At 38.7% G+C, this 17,928-nt stretch overlaps 1 protein-coding gene across 2 annotated transcripts in view; it reads left to right on the forward strand.

Annotated features, from left to right (window-relative positions):
* Positions 1-17,928, forward strand: part of SORCS2 (sortilin related VPS10 domain containing receptor 2) — a 125,801-nt gene that overhangs the window by 70,152 nt on the left and 37,721 nt on the right. For both annotated transcript variants that reach the window (XM_063298683.1, XM_063298684.1), the window contains exons 8-13: positions 186-275; positions 2,060-2,239; positions 4,133-4,279; positions 8,190-8,292; positions 16,389-16,465; positions 17,466-17,557. In XM_063298683.1, coding sequence (XP_063154753.1) covers positions 186-275; positions 2,060-2,239; positions 4,133-4,279; positions 8,190-8,292; positions 16,389-16,465; positions 17,466-17,557 — 689 coding nt within the window. The remainder of the gene's footprint in view (positions 1-185; positions 276-2,059; positions 2,240-4,132; positions 4,280-8,189; positions 8,293-16,388; positions 16,466-17,465; positions 17,558-17,928) is intronic.

Here is a 17,928-nt window from a genome sequence, read left to right on the forward strand (position 1 = left end):
ATTCTTTTCCCACCCTCACTCAAGGAGAATTTCTACAGATGACCATGCTTGTGGTAGCACCCCTTGTGTGCGCGCGTTCTCTATATTCCATGCTTCTAATTAAATAAATCATCACTGTATACATTTTTTACCATTTCTTTTTTTGCACTCCCCTTCTTTAAAATTGTACTCCCCTTTTTCCACAGGTATCTTCAGGAAACCAAACAAAATACTATGTTTCTTACCATCGGAATGAATTTATACAGATGAAATTGCCAAAGTATGCATTGGCCAAGGTAATTACTCACAACATCCATTATTCTTCCTTCTTTGCTAGACTAGAAGAGATTTATTCAAACTGCTTATTGGATAATATATTTGTATTTGCACTTCATTCTTCAAGAGGTTCTATAGCTTCCATACCTGCATTTTAGTTTTTTTGCATTTAAACATTCACGTATAACCTATGGTGGAACGTCCGTATCTGCTAACTCTTACTGTATGCAGGTATTTGCCTGCACATAGATAGGACTGAAGATGGAGAAGGAAGATGCAGGTACCCATGGAAGTCCCATTTGCAGAGTCCTGCTGCTTTTGGCATCTCAGAAGTCTTGAGGCTCTGGGCTCCGGAGCAGGTTGGCTACCAGTGCAAGGCTTGCTGGCTGGCTGGCTGGCTGGCTGGCTTCCTGCTGTCCAGGGAAAGGCACCAGCTTGCTGCCTGACCTTCATTGCAGCAGCCAGGTTGCTTGGTGCTGCTGCAGCTCAGACTGAGAGGGAGCTTCGGTTACGTGGTGCTCCTGCTCAGCCCACACCAGGGCAGCGCCAAGCAATCTTGGCTGCTGCAATGAAGCTCAGGCAGTGAGCTGGTATAGAAGTCCTTGCGAGTCATGAACCCAGAGTTTTGGTGATTGGTGACTAAGTGTATTATTATTTAGTTTTAAAATATAGTATTATCTATGTTTTGTTGTATTTTTATTTTATTTTCTTAAATATTACCCAGTTGTATTTTAATCTGGTTCAGGCCACACATGGGAGCGTTGTAGGCTGTGTGCAACCTGCGGGCCACGTGTTTGATACCTCTGCAGTAAACCATTATTATCTTAGCTTGTTGTGTAAAGAAGCCCAAGGTAATCATTGTACATGTAACATATGGATCTATAATTAGGACTATAAACACCTTGGACTGTAATAATTTATAACTGTCTGTGGTAACTCCAAACCATGGATAGAGTGGTAACTGCATTCAGCTGAATCTACTTAAATTTCCATTAAGATGCTAAACTTGCAAAAACATATACAAGCAATCAGGTATATGGGTTGCTTAAGGGTAGAACTTGTGTACTGCTTATGTCCCATCCCACTCTAATCCTACTTAAGAGCAAATAGATGCCTGCATCTGGCTGACCTTGTGTGGAATATATTCTATGCATTATTCGTTTTGAGGAGTAATACATTCTCTGTGAGCTTCATTTGAGTTATCCATATTTTAAAAGTAATATTTGGAGACGTTTCTCTGAGCAAACCTGCAATCTGAAGCAAAATAGAATTTCAAAAATCTACCTGAATTTTTGCATTCCAGCCACACATACACAATCCTCTCCTGTTTATATAAGCAACAAATAGTACTTAAGATTTATTATATTTAAAGTAGTGCCTAAGGAGCAGGCATCAGTACTGGCAAAGTCATATGCAGGCACTGTTTATGAAAAGTTGCACTTCCATATTGAACTGTTCATAGTCTGAGTATGATTCAAAAGAAGTATTTAAGAGCTTGTATAAAATCACCTCTCTGCTACTGATTAAAGCAGCTGACTTCTTTTTCAAGCTTCTGCATAAAGTTGCTGTGGCTTTAAGGAGTCAACTGATTAAAGCAACTCTTTAAGTACAGCAGCATTTTTTTTGTTTTTTTGCACGCTTACACTTGAAAAAGTGATTGAAGAAAGTTCTATTACTATTCTCTTTTTCTGTCCCAAATAATACTGGGTTGCTTTTGGGAGATGGGAATCATAGTATATTTTTATTGGCAGTAGGCAGCTCTAGGTTGTAAATCTGGTAATTTCTTTTTCTTTTCTCACTTCAGGATTTACAGATTATCAGCACTGATGAGAGCCAGGTGTTTATAGCTATCCAGGAATGGTATCAAATTGACACATATAACCTCTATCAGTCCGACCCACAGGGCATCTCCTATTCCATTGCATTAGAGAATGTCAGGAGTACCAAGCAACCTGAGGAGAATGTATTAATAGATATTTTGGAGGTAAATGCCTTTTGTTTTTTAAACCACAATTTTGCTAATTAGAGTAACATTTCTTCAGCCTCTTTGACTTTTGGTTTAAAGGTTTTGAATTGGAAACATTTTTCCTGTTTTCCTAAAATGGAATATTCCTTTCAGTATAACTACATCTTATTTGAGTACTATAGATAGAATAGTGGGGTATAAATTATAAAAATAAATAAAAGGTAAAGTATTCCTCTTTGTTTTATGTATATTTTTGACAACTGAGGCTGTGTTGCCATTAACTCCCTGAGACGTAATATTATAATCTGTTAAGAAGAAAATTGTTCAGTCTCCAAATGTTATTAGTCAGTGTACACATATCTGTCTAAATACAAAGTTCAGCCACACTTACAGGGCAACATGCATGTCAGATACATAATCTACACACTCTCAATCTAGACATATGTAGCCCATTAAGTACTGCAAATAATTGAAATGTCTGTCTATCTCCCTTTCAAAGAGAAGGGTGTGAAGTATACCTTCACATTTGAAGGGGCCTCCAGCAAAGTAGAGTTTGACACACAGGTAGAAAACCCTTGAAGTGACATCCCTATCCCTTGCTTTTAATTCCCAAGCACCCTCTGCCCTTTCTCAGCCATGTGCCACCTCAGAGTAACACAAATATCTGTCTGAAAAAAATAGACTTTTCCTTCTTAGATAAGCTGTTGGAATGAGAAGATGTTTCACCTCTACAGGGAGTTAATTTGGTGATTGGACAATGTATTTGACCAATCAGATGACTAGCCCGGTACATTCATGAATCTTAAAGGGATTAGCTCTCAACATGAAATCTCAATAATTTTTATAGGATAAGTGTTTAATAGTGCACAGACCGAAAACCAAGAAGCTCACCTACACATGTATGACCAAAAATATTAACCTAACCAACTACCTAATTACTATGTCTAACTAGAACATATCATTCTCTTTTCAACAACCAAGAGTTGAATACCTCCAACTGATGTCTTTTTCAGAATTGTTCCTTATCTTTCTGTTGGGAAGAGAAAATTTTAGCCCCTTAGTGGTCGTCTGCTACATACCACAACACAATTTACTTATGTAGCAGTTTACAATCTAAAATTTGGTACAGTATATGTTCAGCATAACTTCGGAGTAATTTACCCATACAAGGAAAACAGATTTCTAGTTTAGAAAGGTGGGTTTTTTATTCTGGTTGGGAAGAGCTGTGACTGCATGGACAAGCACATGCAAATGAATTTCAGAAGGTTTTATCTAGATCAGTGTTCCCTCAATCTGCAGTACACATATCATTAAATGGGAAAGAGCCTATAAAAGAGAAGGTGGGCGGAGCTGCCAGTTCTTGATAAGGGTACTGAGGCAGAGAATTTTTTGAGTATGGAATTAGAGCAGCCCCTGAAAGCCTAGGGCTTAGAAGTCAAAACACAATTAAAGGAACAATCACTCTCTTTGGGTGTATTTTGGAGAGAGGGTGGAATTTGGGGCAACTGCTCCCACAACAGCCAATGCTGCTTCAACTCCAGTTAGCTCTTGTTGTTTTATAATGACATCAACAGAATTCTTGCAATGTTGCTTAAAGCTTCATTATGCCCTTAAAGCTTCCCATAACTTATACAATTGTTGACAGGCATTCTGTTGGAAAGGTGCCCTTTTTGTGGGGGTGGAAGGGAATTGTGGGAGGGCTTTCTGTTTCTGTCTTGGCCAGATCCAAGTTTTTGACAGAGTGGTTAAAATACAAAAGGTTTAGATCTTCTAGATAAGTGCCAAGTAAATAGTTTCAGGCTATTGACATACTCACTTTACTATTAGTAGCAAAGGAGACTTAATTGGTATGTTGAATAGATATTTGAAGGTTGTTTATTCACTTGGCCACATTTTATATTTATAACCTAGGTTAAAGGTGTCAAGGGAGTGTTTTTGGCCAATCAGAAAATAAATGGAAAAGTTACCACTCTTATAACGTTCAATAAAGGCCGTAACTGGGATTATCTAATGCCTCCAGCTACTGATATGAATGGTAAACCAACTGACTGCAAACCAGTGAGTATTTCCTCCCTGCTCTTAAAATGGCAACAAAAAAACTTTATTTAATGAAGACATAAAAGGTAACTCTGTTGACCATGAGAAAACCAGAGATTAAATATGCAGTGCTTGTATCAACTCAGCTGAATATAATTTGAGCTGTTAATATGCTATGCTATTTTCTGTTTTCCACCAACAAAAGAATCTGTACCTCACAATAAGATGGAAACACTTTAGACTTCAACAGCTGGAATTTATATTTCCAAATTGGAAGATTTACAAATATTTGTTTGCTTCATCTTCCTGCAAGCTTTGGGTAAATCTTTGTTGAAGTCTAAAACTGTATTTGTTAAAATAAGATCTACATTATCACCCTATTTTTTCCCCTTCTTTTTAACCCACTTGCCTTTTATAGACTTCATAGTAACTCTAATGTTTGCAGTAGTTTTGTATGGCTGTATCTTCTGTGGATTTGGGGATAATGGGTATAGAATAAATGTACATTTTTATGCATTAGTCAAAGTAAACATTTAGCAAATTCAGGTTTTCTACTATTTCAGATGTAGATGATATACATCATATGTATGCTATCCCATGAAACAATTCATTCCACACCACATATAGCAACCAGTAGGAGCTCAGTGTTCAGCTATTTTCCAGGACATCTACATTTTCTTAGATGTGAAAACTTTTTGCACTTGAGTATTATTCTGGGGTTGATTAACTTTTGGATTCCATCCTCACTTACATGCCTTGATTAACAGAGAACATATCAATCAATCAAATCTTTATTATGGTCGAAGACCAACATAAGGAGGGTTGGGTACAGTCGAATAGAGAGCATGTATTATATCCATAAATGACTCAAAACTTCATCATGATCAATACTGAGATAAATGGCAGTGAATTATAGTGTTGGTTCAAATCCACACTTGATCTTGGAGTCCCTTAGATAAATGAAAGCCAGTTGCTATGCCTCAGTCGAATTTACATCACAGGATTTTGATTATGATAAAATGTGTTGTTTAATTCCCTGAGGGAAGAAGGGACATAAATGTGATATCAAACACAACAATAGTGTAAAGAGCTATGGGAAGCCTTTACTAGATGGGATATTGCACGTTGTATGCAATTGTCTTTCACAGTCTCTAAGTTCAAGTCATTAACTGAGGCTACAATAGTTAGTGCAATTTAAGCAATCTGTGTTCAAGATAATGAAAGATAAAGATGGAATCGTTAGTTTTCTAGCATTTGCAAGAGAGAAACTGAGGAAAAGAGTGTACAGATTTAAGCAAAAAGCCATGACTAGAAAAGTTCTCACACAGCTACCTGATAAAAGACACACAGGCATGTCAAAACCTCCTCCACACTCCCCGCTTTTTCCCTTACCAGTCCAGCATTCCACTCCTGGCTGGCTGGTATGACCTTGGATTTCTTCTCACTCTCAGCAGTTTTTCCCCTCCCATCCAGAGCTTGACACGCGTTGCTTCAATGGCAGAGAAGACAATCAACAGATCTAACAACTCTTTGATTGTGGGTTCTGACAAAGAGGGACAATTGACCTTGACAGATTTTGGATGGAGAGCGTGTAGAGATGCTGCAACCCAAAGTATTGATTTAGGGTAATGGAAACTTAGCTTTACACTTAACCCTGGAGCTCACAGATGACTTTAGATAGCTATACTCTTCCAGCCCAAGCTAAATCAAGAGAGTGGTTGATAAATTGAAGGATGAACATCTACATAGCCTGGAAAAAGGTGGGAAATACAGTAATACAATGAAACCTTAGTTTAGCAGACCTCAGTGCAATGAATTTCAGATCAATGGACGAAATTCTTGTATTTATGACACTTAAAACATGTCATTTGTATAATGTCTTTGTGCAACATTTTTGTGTAATTATACAGATGACATAAGGTGACATTATTTGCAATAATAATGCGATAGATGAGAGAATGCTCCAATTTAATGGGCAGTTGGGAATAATTGATCAATTAAATAAAGGTTTCACTTGTGGTGGGGGAGGAGAAGAGGAGGAGGAGGAGGGGGAGGAAAAGGAAGAAGAACTACTTTTCTGTGGGCAACTTCAGTATAAACAAAAATATTCAGTCACAGATGAATTAACTTAACCAGCTTTCCTTAGGGCTATAATAGGTGCTCCCAGATGTGTGTCTGATGTAATCCTGAAGCTGGAAGCAGGCTTGCCAAGCATTAAAACTCAGGCATGGTCCAGAACATTCACAGCAATTTCAAACCTCAGAGGATTACCTCCACTGTTGTTAATGGATAACTATAAAGACAATTGGCAATTGGTTTGTGAGCAAAAGCTCATTACCTAGTTTCACACCTGAATCTATAAGCCAACTGAGACATGAGGATGCCATGAAAATGGTTAATGAAAGAATAGCTGATATGGAACACTGGAAAGAGCTGGGCCAAGCCTCACACTTCCAATTCTGGAATTCCAGTAGTTGGTTAAACTGTATGTCTTAGACTTGGGAGATATCTAGCTTGATCCGATTCACACATTTCATAAAAATTAAGTAAAAAAAATCATTGTAATTTATTTCAAGGAAAGTGAAAAATGTATTTTTAAGCTTATTGGATCTGATCAATTATAACCGTTAACAATATTGGAAAAGTGATACATAACCACTTTATTTAAAATCATAGGAGTCTCTTTGGTATTATACAGAATGCTCATTTCAAATGTGACAGGCTCTCTTTAATTCAGCTTAATCTTGTCTGTATTTTCCCTTTACATCTCTTTGGGAAAAGGTACAATTAAAGCCCCAAATACCTGGTTTTTGTTAATACAGTTAAAGCCCCAAATACCTGAAAGCAATTTTATCAGAAACACTGTGGTCTTGATGAGGTGCAATTAAATGATCAAGGTAATTAATACATTTATAAAGTCTTGGAACTAAGCACAGAAATTGTGTCGTTTGATTGTGAGAGTTTGGAATGGTTATTCTTTTGGCATTCATAGCTGATGTATTTTAAAAATGGCAAAAATAGTTTTCTGGAATATACAAGCCCACAAAATATGTGTTTGTGTATAATTTTAAAGAATACGTTTACAGGTAGTCCTCGCTTGGCAACCACAAATGGGACCAGCAATTCTCTTGCCAAGCGCCATAGTTGCTAAGCTAAATACCATGTGACTGCAACAGGCTTACAACCTCACTTCTGCTTCAGTCATTAAGCAAATCACAGTCATTAAGCAAATCACAGTCATTAAGTGAAACATCACATGACTGCAACAATTTTACTTCCTCATTCTCCATTAACTATTCTTGTTATAAGCCAATTGGGAAGCATGCAAATGCTGAAACGTGAAATGCACACCAGTTGTGAAGCACCTGAATGGCAATCACCTGACCATGGGACACTGCGATGGTTGTAAACGCAAGGACTGGTTGCAAAACTGTTTTTTATATACTATCGTAACTTTGAACAGTTGCTAAACAAGGACTACCTGTATGTATTGTATTAAGAAGTTGTATAGTATTTTCACAATATTTTGTGCTGCAAAAATTTCAATATAATGTTGTCATGAGTACTGAGGGTGAACAGGAGGGGGCCCCTATCCAGGGGGAGAAACACATGTGTTGTTTAGAAGCTTTGAATCTCCCTTCAAAGAAACTCAGAGCAGACCCGCCTTGATTTCTGGGTTTAATCTCTGAGGGTTTTCCCTCGGCCTTTCAGTTTAGTAGGATTTTCTGTCTAGTAGAGTAGAACAATAAACACTAGAGACTTAACCAACCGTCTCAGCATGGTTCTTCGCTCAAAGATAGGACAAATAACATTATTACAGTAATAGTAACAATATATTGTCATAATGTATTGTTTACTCCTGGTGTGGCTGTTTCAGAAATTAAAGGTATTCCTCCTATAAAACCACATTTTTTCTTTGTTAACTTTATAGCCTGATTGCCACCTTCATCTTCATCTGCGCTGGCCAGACAATCCATATGTGTCAGGGATGGTTCATACTAAGGATACAGCACCAGGACTCATAATGGGGGCAGGTAAAAAAAGAGAGACAACTTAACCCTTTGTTTTTGGTGTCCTTCAGTCAAAAAGGTACATAATAATACATTTATTATGCCACAAATTACCTTTTCTAATAGCTGGTGGTTTCAGTTCCATCTTACCTACTTATTTCTGTTGTATGTGAAAGACTGATCCACAGAGGGAAATAAGAAACCAAAGCTGACCAGGAACAGAATTTTCCCTCTCTTGTTTTGCCTTTATCTCTTTCTATAGGCATTGCTATGCCAGATGTTTTCACCATAATGTTATTTCTGACCTGTGGGGAAAAGGTCTAAACTTTGTTTACCTAGCAAGGAAAAGAACTGGCAGGGAGAGCTATATGTAGCAGATGGAAGGTGGGAACATTTGGGAAAGTCAAGCAAGTCGAATTCCTCTTGGGATAAGGAGAGGACCTGGGATTGCCCATAAGTGCTCCATACAGTGCCCCCCCCCACAAGAAGACCATAAGACAGTGGTCTCCAGTGGATTTTAGAGCTCTGGGAGCTGAGGGAAAGCGGCAGTTTGGCACCTTCAAAAGGACACTGGATTCACATACTTCCTTTCTTAATGGAAAGGAAATGGCATGTTAACAGCTTTTTGGATATTAAGAACCTTCGGAAAGGCAAGTTTCATTACACCAGGTGAATTTCCTTCAATCCTTGGTGAAAGACATTTTATGCAAGTTCAAGGACTTAAAAAATTCTGATTTTGGAATAAACAGCAAGAGGATGATTCGAACATTGATTTTGGAAAGTTATAAATGGATTAAGGGCCAGATGGGTTTGAAATTGTATTTTGAAATTAATCACAAGAATCCTTCCTGTGGGTTGTTTAAAAGTCTATAAAAATATATGAAGATTTTGAAACTAAGTGTAAAACATCTTCCCATGAGAAAATGTTGATTAGAAAAAAATGTAAGATGGGACTTTGAAGATTGGACGCTAGGGGCAACCTGAAAGGACTAAAGATTATAAAGAAAGGAGAAGAGACCCTCTAATACAGAACAGAGTAAAATATTGTAACTTTGGAAGAATTCAAGGATATTTGGGAACAATGCACTCAGAAGTTATTTTTAAGATTGTCTGCTATCATAAAAATGGATTTTAAACAGGTGATAGAAGAGGACAAGACTAAAACTGAGGCTGTTTCGAATGTGGAATTAAAAATGACACGTTACAAGAATTATATGGAAAAAGATGTTATACTGGAATTACACAAGAAACTGGCTGATGTCTTAATAATTAAAAGGGACATACAAATAACAAACCAGAAGAGTGACTTGGATAACTTTATTTTGGATATACAAAAGAGACGTGTTAAGGAGTTTCTGAGAAGAGACAAAGAGAATATAAATATAAATATAAAGTTGGTTTATTTGATCAAGGTTAAAATATATACGTTGTTGTTTCTTGTAGCTCTTAATGGATTTTTTTTTACCAGGATCGAATGATAAGGCTTTAAAGATTTGTTTATAGATAAGAGATAAGATATGGGAAGAAGAGTTATTTTGATGTAGTCTCAGAGAAGGTGATAAGTTACTGAAATTGTTTCTACTTGTCATGATAAAGAGGAAGTCAATTCTTCGTACATCTTTTCTTTTTTCTTTACTATTTTTTCTTTCCTTTTTTCCTTTTTAATTTTTTTCTCTGTACTTTTTATTTTTACTTTTTATATTTTTCTTAGTTTGTATTGGTTCTTTATCTTTGTATCTGTAAACTTTAATAAAAAATATTATATAAAAAAAAAATTCTGGTCCCAATTACCATCATTAACTGAGGACTACCTGTATAGCTGTAGTACAGAGAGTCCTCAACTTATGACCGTTCATTCAGTGACCGTTCAAAGTTATGGCGGCACTGAACAAAAGGACTTACAACCAGTCCTTGAAGTTGCAGCACCCGTGCAATCACATGATCAAAATTCGGGCACTTTGGCAGCCCACCCACACGACCACAAGGGATGCTTCAACTGCCCATACCTGCCTATCTTTACCCCCATCTCCGCCCTTTTGGGTGCCTGCACTCTGCCACATACCCCTGCTGCCCCCTGCCACTGCTCCCCCCAGCTGACCTTCACTGTCGTCTTCTTCCTGCTGCTGTCCCGGGATCTAGGTGCTGGGTGAGGGTGCAGCCCTGGGATAAGTATGGAGAGTGCAGCAGAGGGGCAGAGCCTCATCTGCTGAAGGAAGCTTGCCAGGTGTGGCCAGGGAGGAGGCAGCAGGACAGTGAGGCACAGCATTTTCTGTTGCAAGGCAAGGCAGGAGAGCTGGCGGTGGCACCCCAGGCAAAGGTGGAGGCTGTGTGGGAGGTGCTGTTTGGGGTGGCGGCAGAACCGGAGGAAATGGAGGGACATGGGCTTCTCAGAGGTGCAGCACACACTCTGTAGCTTGTGTTGGAAGTGCTTCTGGAAAACTGGCCTGCGGGCTTCAGCGAGGGGTGGAGGTGAGCCCAGTGCTGGCAGAGCGTACATGAAGGCCCTCTGCTTGCTCTCAGCCCAGCCTTCCTCCTGCAAAGCCTCACAAGCGGCCAGCAGCTTCCAATGGGAACTGGAGAGCATGTGCCGGAAGTGCCTCTGGAGAACTGGCGCAGCAGGGCAGGAGAAGCTTGAGGTCCTTGCCTAATGAGAGTGCTGTCCTGGCCTAACAACTACAACTGGGACTATGGAACTTGCTAAGAGGTGGGGTCTTGTGAGGTTTTGCCAAACTACCGTATCGCTTAGTGATGGAAATTCTGGTCCCAATTGCAGTCGTAAGTTGAGAACTACCTGTATGAACAAATTGAAGATACCTCAAGGTATTCTAGAGTATAGTGAGTTTTGTGAATACTTGTCGGTGCTTTTCAATTTAATCAACAATACTGTACATTTTGCTGAATTATCTTGATGTAAGGTGATTAAATTCCATTGAAATCATGCAGGTGCACCTTTTTGTGGGGAGGGGTTGTTAGGAGCTACATGTGAATGTACTAGAATGTGCCAGAACCATATGTAGATAGGAAACACAGAAATGGGCATAGTTAAAGCAAAAAGTGGACTATCCAGAATAAAAGCAATTTTTTTCTGGAATCCCATCCAGCCTTTTTCATTGGTTGATTTCTTCTAGTTCTTTGCTCCCATCTTGTCCAGTCTTTCAAGAACTAAGCCCAATTTTAATTTGCTTAGCAAAATTCCATAGCAGCTGAGGGGCATCACAGAAAGCCTTGGGGAATTATCACAAGGTGTGTTTAAGAGTTCACAGTACTTGATTGAAAGAAATGGTGCAAAACAGCATTCCGGTTTTCTATTGATAAAACATATAGCAGAAGTAATTTTCCTTCCAGCTAAGCTTTGCTTCTAATTGCTCTGCATACCAATGCAAAAGGTCCTTTCTCTCCTGCTAAGACGGTGTTTCAAAAGCACAAGTGAGAATATTTTTCAGAACTGTACAACCACTGCCCAACCCATTTAGGCTCACTAGCTATCCTTTCTCTGGAATGAAACCAACAGTGTATCTTCAGCAGCCACTAGAACTAGGAACGTATTAAGCATTTAAGTTGCCAGCCACCACCTCCCTTTCCAAGCTTATTCCTCTCAGAATCCTCTTGGGTATTTATTTATTTATTTTTACTAAATATCTGCACTCTCCTCCTTCTATGAGCACTATGAGTATCTGAACTAATCACTGTTCTCAGCTCCTTGTCAGAAAAGCAGGTTTAAACTCTTGTTTGAGTGTCTGCATGGGAGCATAGTAATAGGAAGGGCTAGAGAGAAGCTATTGTTAAATGCAGGCTCAGCACAAGGATATGTGCGGTTTGTAAGCTGCAGGTTGCATTTTAAACTAACAAATTAATTCTAGCATTTAGGCCTTCATATTAGATACACACATTTTCTCACTGTAGAACACTGTATTGTTTCTGACTTCATGTGACCTTAGATATATTACTGGTTCTACAGAAGAGACATTGAAACCAGTTACTTCACCTTGCATCTGACACAGAAGTTCACTATGTGCAGCCCTAACAACACTTCCAAGTCCACATTATTTCACATAGGCCTTGAATAAGAATGAAAAAAGTGTGGATGACCAGGGGTACGGGGAAAAGGTGCTTGATATTTTAGAGCTGAATAAAAAACGTAGTGGAACATCATCTGTCAATCAGCACAAATCAAAGTTGCCATAGGCTAGACCTATCTCCAGAACAAGTCCACTTCCTTGATGCACCATAAAACTAAACAATTGACATATAAATGCTACAGTATACAAGAAATGTACAAATTGCCATCCATACCTACATGCTTCCACCCAGAACACAGTACCAAATGTATCATCTACAGCCAGGCTATACAGTACAATTCCATTTGTTCTGGCTCAGTTGAGAGAGATGCTCATCTGAAGGAATTAAGCCAGCATTCAGGAGACTGAACTTCCCACCCAAGAACATCAATAGACAAATCAATAGAGCTAGATTAATTCCCATGTATTAAAAGATAGACCACAGAAACAGACAGCTGACTGTCACCTACAGCTCACAGCTCAAGCCCCACATTATTAATAAGCTACAGCCCATACTGGACAATGATACTATACTTTCTCAAGCACTGGGTGGCAGACCTGTACTTACATACAGACAACCACCCAACCTGAAGCATATTCTCACAAGCAACAAGAAACAACAGAATAGTGATGCCAACATTGGAACCAGACCCTTCAACAAACTCAAATGTCTACTTTGCCCTCACATCTACACCAGCATCATCATCCCAGGCCCCAACAAGTACAAACACAAGATTAGAGGTGCCTTCGCATGAACTCACTCATTCATTCATTCAATTTGTAAAGGCACTCATCTCAAACCAGTGACTCTGGGGAGCAAACAGTCATAAAAACAAACAATAAAGTACAGTACAAAAAGAAATTATATACAAATAGCAGCCAAGAGATATTACAATCTGTTGGTGTCAGCACAACTAGGAAATGGGACCCTTTACACACTCGGGACCCCAGCCCGGACACACAGCCAGGTCTTCAAGGCCTTCTGAAAGGCCAGCAGGGTCGGGGCCATCCTAATCTCAGGAGGGAGGATGTTCCACAGGGCAGGTGCTACAGTAGAAAAGGTGCATCTCCTGGTCCCCACCAGCTGACATCCCTTGGCTGACAGGACCCGGAGCATGCCTATTCTGCCAGACCAGATTGAACAGGTAGAGACACCTGGGAAAAGACAGTCCCTCAGTTAACCCGGTCCCAGGGCTTTAAAGGTGACAACCAGCACCTTCAATTGCACCTAGAAATATGCTGGCAACCAATGCAGCCACCAAAGCAGTAGTGTTATGTGTGCCAAGTAACCCACTATTTACAACCCGTACAGCTGCATTCTGTACCAGCTGAAGCTTCTGAATGCTGTTCAAGGGCAGCCATGTGATACATGCCATCATCTGCAAGCAGTGCTCCTGGTATGTGCCACAGCACAGTGATGAGTCTGGTGAAGGCATTAGTGATGCCTATTTTCTTGGATACTCCTAATATGGCAGACCAAATTTAAAGCATAGAATTTTGGAACTTATCCTGGAAATGTGGTTATGGTAACAGAGTACTTATTGAGGTTAGGCCCATTTAGAACAGATTTCTCTGTGTCAGTGGTAGCTTGGAATCAGAACTTACAAGAGATAGTAGAATACTCAGCCCTGAATAAGAGTGATGTAGCTACCAGGTGAGGAGGGGCTGGTACGTAGATTGCTTGTGCAATAGATTGAATCCTTGTTAGCTGCAGTAAGGAAATGACTGGAGTGGAAGCCGAATAAGGGTCTTTACAGGGCTGATTCAAAGTCTGAGGTCATAATATAGTGTAGTAGCTTGATGTTTCTGTTCTCAAAGTAAGGCCTAGAGTTTGGATAAATGACCATTGTATGCCTAGAGGATAAAGTTCCAGCAACGTATGCAAGACTGTAATCAAAGGCCCACAAAGTAAAACACTAGCATACAATCTGCATTCTGTCTCTAGCATGCAATTCGCACATCATTTGTAGGAACTGAAATTTTATCCCTGTTTCTACACCTCTGTGAAATGAACCTCAAGGCTATAAACCAAGAGGAAAAGTCTTGATGAAACAGTTCCTGCTTGAATTAAGAAAGGGCCATGGAGATTGAAAAGGAAGAAAAATTCAAAAGACAGGCAGCATTAGCAGAAACAACAGTAAAGCCAAGTTACTATGGAGAGTAGACTGGGCATGCTCCAAAAATTCTTCAGGAGTGCTTTGGACTTCACACAAGTGCAGCATCTCTTTGCTGTTCATTAAAGCTGTTGAGACCTAAGCTTGAAAAAAGCTTCAGCTGCTTTAATGAAAGCAGAAAAGTGCTGTGTTTATGTGAGGCCTAAATAACTTACATCAAATCATGTTCAAACCACACACAGCCATAATGGAGAATGCAGCAGAAAAGACTGTACAGTTACAGGCAAATCAATGTAATTAGCCAGTGAACTCCATTCTTCAGTTTAGCAAATGTCAGAGAGAGGCATGTGCAGACCCACAGATACACAAAATAGGAAGCCTTACGCTCTATGCAGTTTCTTCTTTTAAGCATTTGCTAGACTGAGTTCTTCAGGCTATTTTCAGCCACTGTTTACAGCTCAGTCTAGAAGAAAGAGCCTGTTAAAAGCTCAACTACCCATGGGGCTAATTATGAGTGTTATATTTGACTTTTTAGATTTTTAACGCAGAAGTCTGATATATATTTACCTGGGAGTTTAGTCTCATTGAACTTGACAGGGCTTACATTTGAGTTGCGATGTGTGTCTCTGCATAATCCTCCATTGAAAGAACTCTATAATCATCCAGAGATATTTTAAGGTAGCATTCCTACTGTGCCTTTGGTTATCAAATTCTCTAAAGGGATGATATTTAAAACAACATAGTTACTACAAGTTTGGGAGAAGAGTGATAAAACAAAACACAACCTTTTGGTGCTTGAGGGACTGGATATAATGAAGCGGGCTCTCTGATTTGCAAAATAATATGTGATAATGGATTTGTCAGTACTTAAATAAACTCTTTATTTTGCAAAACACAGCTGTCCCTTTGGAAATAATATTTAAGCTCTTGTTTAGAAGCTGAGATGGGGAAAGGGAAAGAGATCTACTATAGTTTTTGTAGGATGACAGAAATGCTATAATCGGCCCCCCAAAATATTCATGGAACAAATGGATACCACCTCTGCTCCTCTGGAACTGATTTTTCCTTCTCATCTGGGCTAGGTGTCTTTCCAATAGCATTATATTTTTATTAGGAAATAAATGATTGCTATACAATTATTTAGATGATGGAGTGTTTTAATTTAATATGGCTAATTCTGGAAGCCCCCTCTACTGCATTTCTGGAATTCTGCACTGTGCATGGTGTCAATTAAAAATTTTCTTTAAAAAAGCCTTTGAAGTAGCAAGTTGCAAATGCAGTAAAAAAAATTCACATAGTATGTGATGGAGATACTTTCTTACTTCAAATTGAAGTGGGCAATTTGAGATGCTGTGAGAGAATGTGATATGAAAATCCCCTAAGCCAATGAAGTGTTGCAGATACACCCCTGAACTTGGGTTACATCACTACCCAGCCATGAAGTTTACATACTGTATTGGGCAAGTAGCCATCTCTCAATTTAATTTATGTAGTATGATTGTACTGCTGCTAGGATAAAGTGAAATATCTTTATGTACCCTCATTATAAGCTTTTGGATAAAAATGAGAGACAAGGCTAATAGATAAACACCATAAAATAAAAACATTGCTATGTAACTCTGCTAGTAGGGCTACCTGTCATCTGTGCCACTGAGAAGGGAACAAGTCCCGCATCATTCTTTGGTGGTGGATATACTTGGGCTGATTGTGGCTTTAGGATAGTCTTCTCCAACTTGGTGGCCTCAAGGTGTGTGGAGCTTTAATGTCCATAATTCTGGAAGCTGTTGGATGATAGGTCTAAAGGATAAGCTGCCTTAGGGACTCTCTTCTTCCTTGCATGTAGAAGGGAAAAAGGGTGGGGTGGAGAATAGGAGGCTGTTATAGAACTAACCACAGTAACCATTTGCAATAGTTTAATAAACCCTGCTCATTATACTTTTATTCTCAGGAAATCTGGGTGCCCAACTTGTGGAATATAAGGAAGAAATGTATATAACATCTGACTGTGGCAAAACATGGAGACAGGTATGGGACTGAAGAAAATAATTTATATATGAACCCAATGTGATGTATTTGATTCATCTACATCTTTTTATATATATAAATTTTTATATATATAAATGTAATTAAATAATGAAATCTCACAACCCATAAGCATGCTCTGATTCAGTGAAAAGAATGGAGAGAAACAAACTTGTCAACAAATAGTCCAGGCTGAATGAAGGGCCTCATGTGTGAATCCTAACATGGCCCAGCAGTTTGCTATTTGTTATGAATACCTTGCTTCTTAATGATAGCCCAGATCAACTCTGAAAGGAAGGAAGAATGAGTGGATTATTGTGTATTAGCAATTATCTTGCCACAACTCTGTGCCCAACCAAATTTGCTTTTGTATACATGAACAACTAGATTAAGGACATGATATTTTTTATCATTTGTATTTTACAGCCGTTAGTACTGGGATTCTGTCTTGAAGGCATGATGACACAATCATTTCGTAAACATTTAGTCCATTGCAATGTTGCTCTAAGCATATTTACACAAAATTAATTCCTTTCACATTCAGTAAATATGCGGGGGGCTATAGCCTTGGAAAAGCATAGCAATCCATTATTTTTTGATTATGGTACTACTTATTTCTTCCTTGAATGATGTTTTAAATGAATGTACTGTTCTCTCTGTACCCTCACGTTCTCACTTGGGATTCCTATAAGAGACATCTCTTTCAGCTTTAAGTACTTTCCCATCATCTATGCTTTGTCTAATACTGTTTTTGTGAGCTGAAATATTTTATGTTGCAATTTTTGTGAAGAGAATATAATTTTGTAATTCTGTTGTTATTTTCCCCCCACTCCTAAGATTCTATTGTCAATCCATCCTTCAGTTTTTCCCAGACTTCGGTGCTTTGCCCCTCTGTTCCAGTGAAACTGCCCTCCAAATATTAGCCTTGGACCAACAATATGGTAGTATGTTTTTCTTGAAAACCTAATTACTTTGTTGTTGTTTTTCTTTTCCTGGCTTTTAGGTTTTTGAAGAAGAGCATCATATCTTGTACCTGGATCATGGTGGTGTGATTGTGGCCATCAAAGATACATCTATTCCTCTGAAAATACTCAAGTAATTCAGTAGTAAACTTTCATTAGTCTACTATGTTTTCAGTACTAAGAATATTCCAACTGAATGAGTTTTTTTTTCCTCTAAGGGATTTCTTTACTGATTTAACATTTGCTCCATATTTGCTAGTTATATTCATATGGGTGATAAACACACTTGTCCATGGAAATCAGGATACAAAATATAGGTAAGGAGGTCATTCTCCCCCCTGCAGACACCTATGAATAGCCTTCTACTTTCTTTCTTTCTTTCTTTCTGTTTTTCTGTCTTTCTGTCTTTATTTATTTATTTATTTTTCGAATTTTGCTACCGCCCATCTCCCGCAAAAGAGGGACTCAGATGTCTTTAAAGACTTGGATGTCTTTAAAAGGGGA

This window comes from Candoia aspera, chromosome 3 (assembly GCF_035149785.1).
Source record: "Candoia aspera isolate rCanAsp1 chromosome 3, rCanAsp1.hap2, whole genome shotgun sequence".
Lineage (NCBI taxonomy): Eukaryota > Metazoa > Chordata > Lepidosauria > Squamata > Boidae > Candoia > Candoia aspera.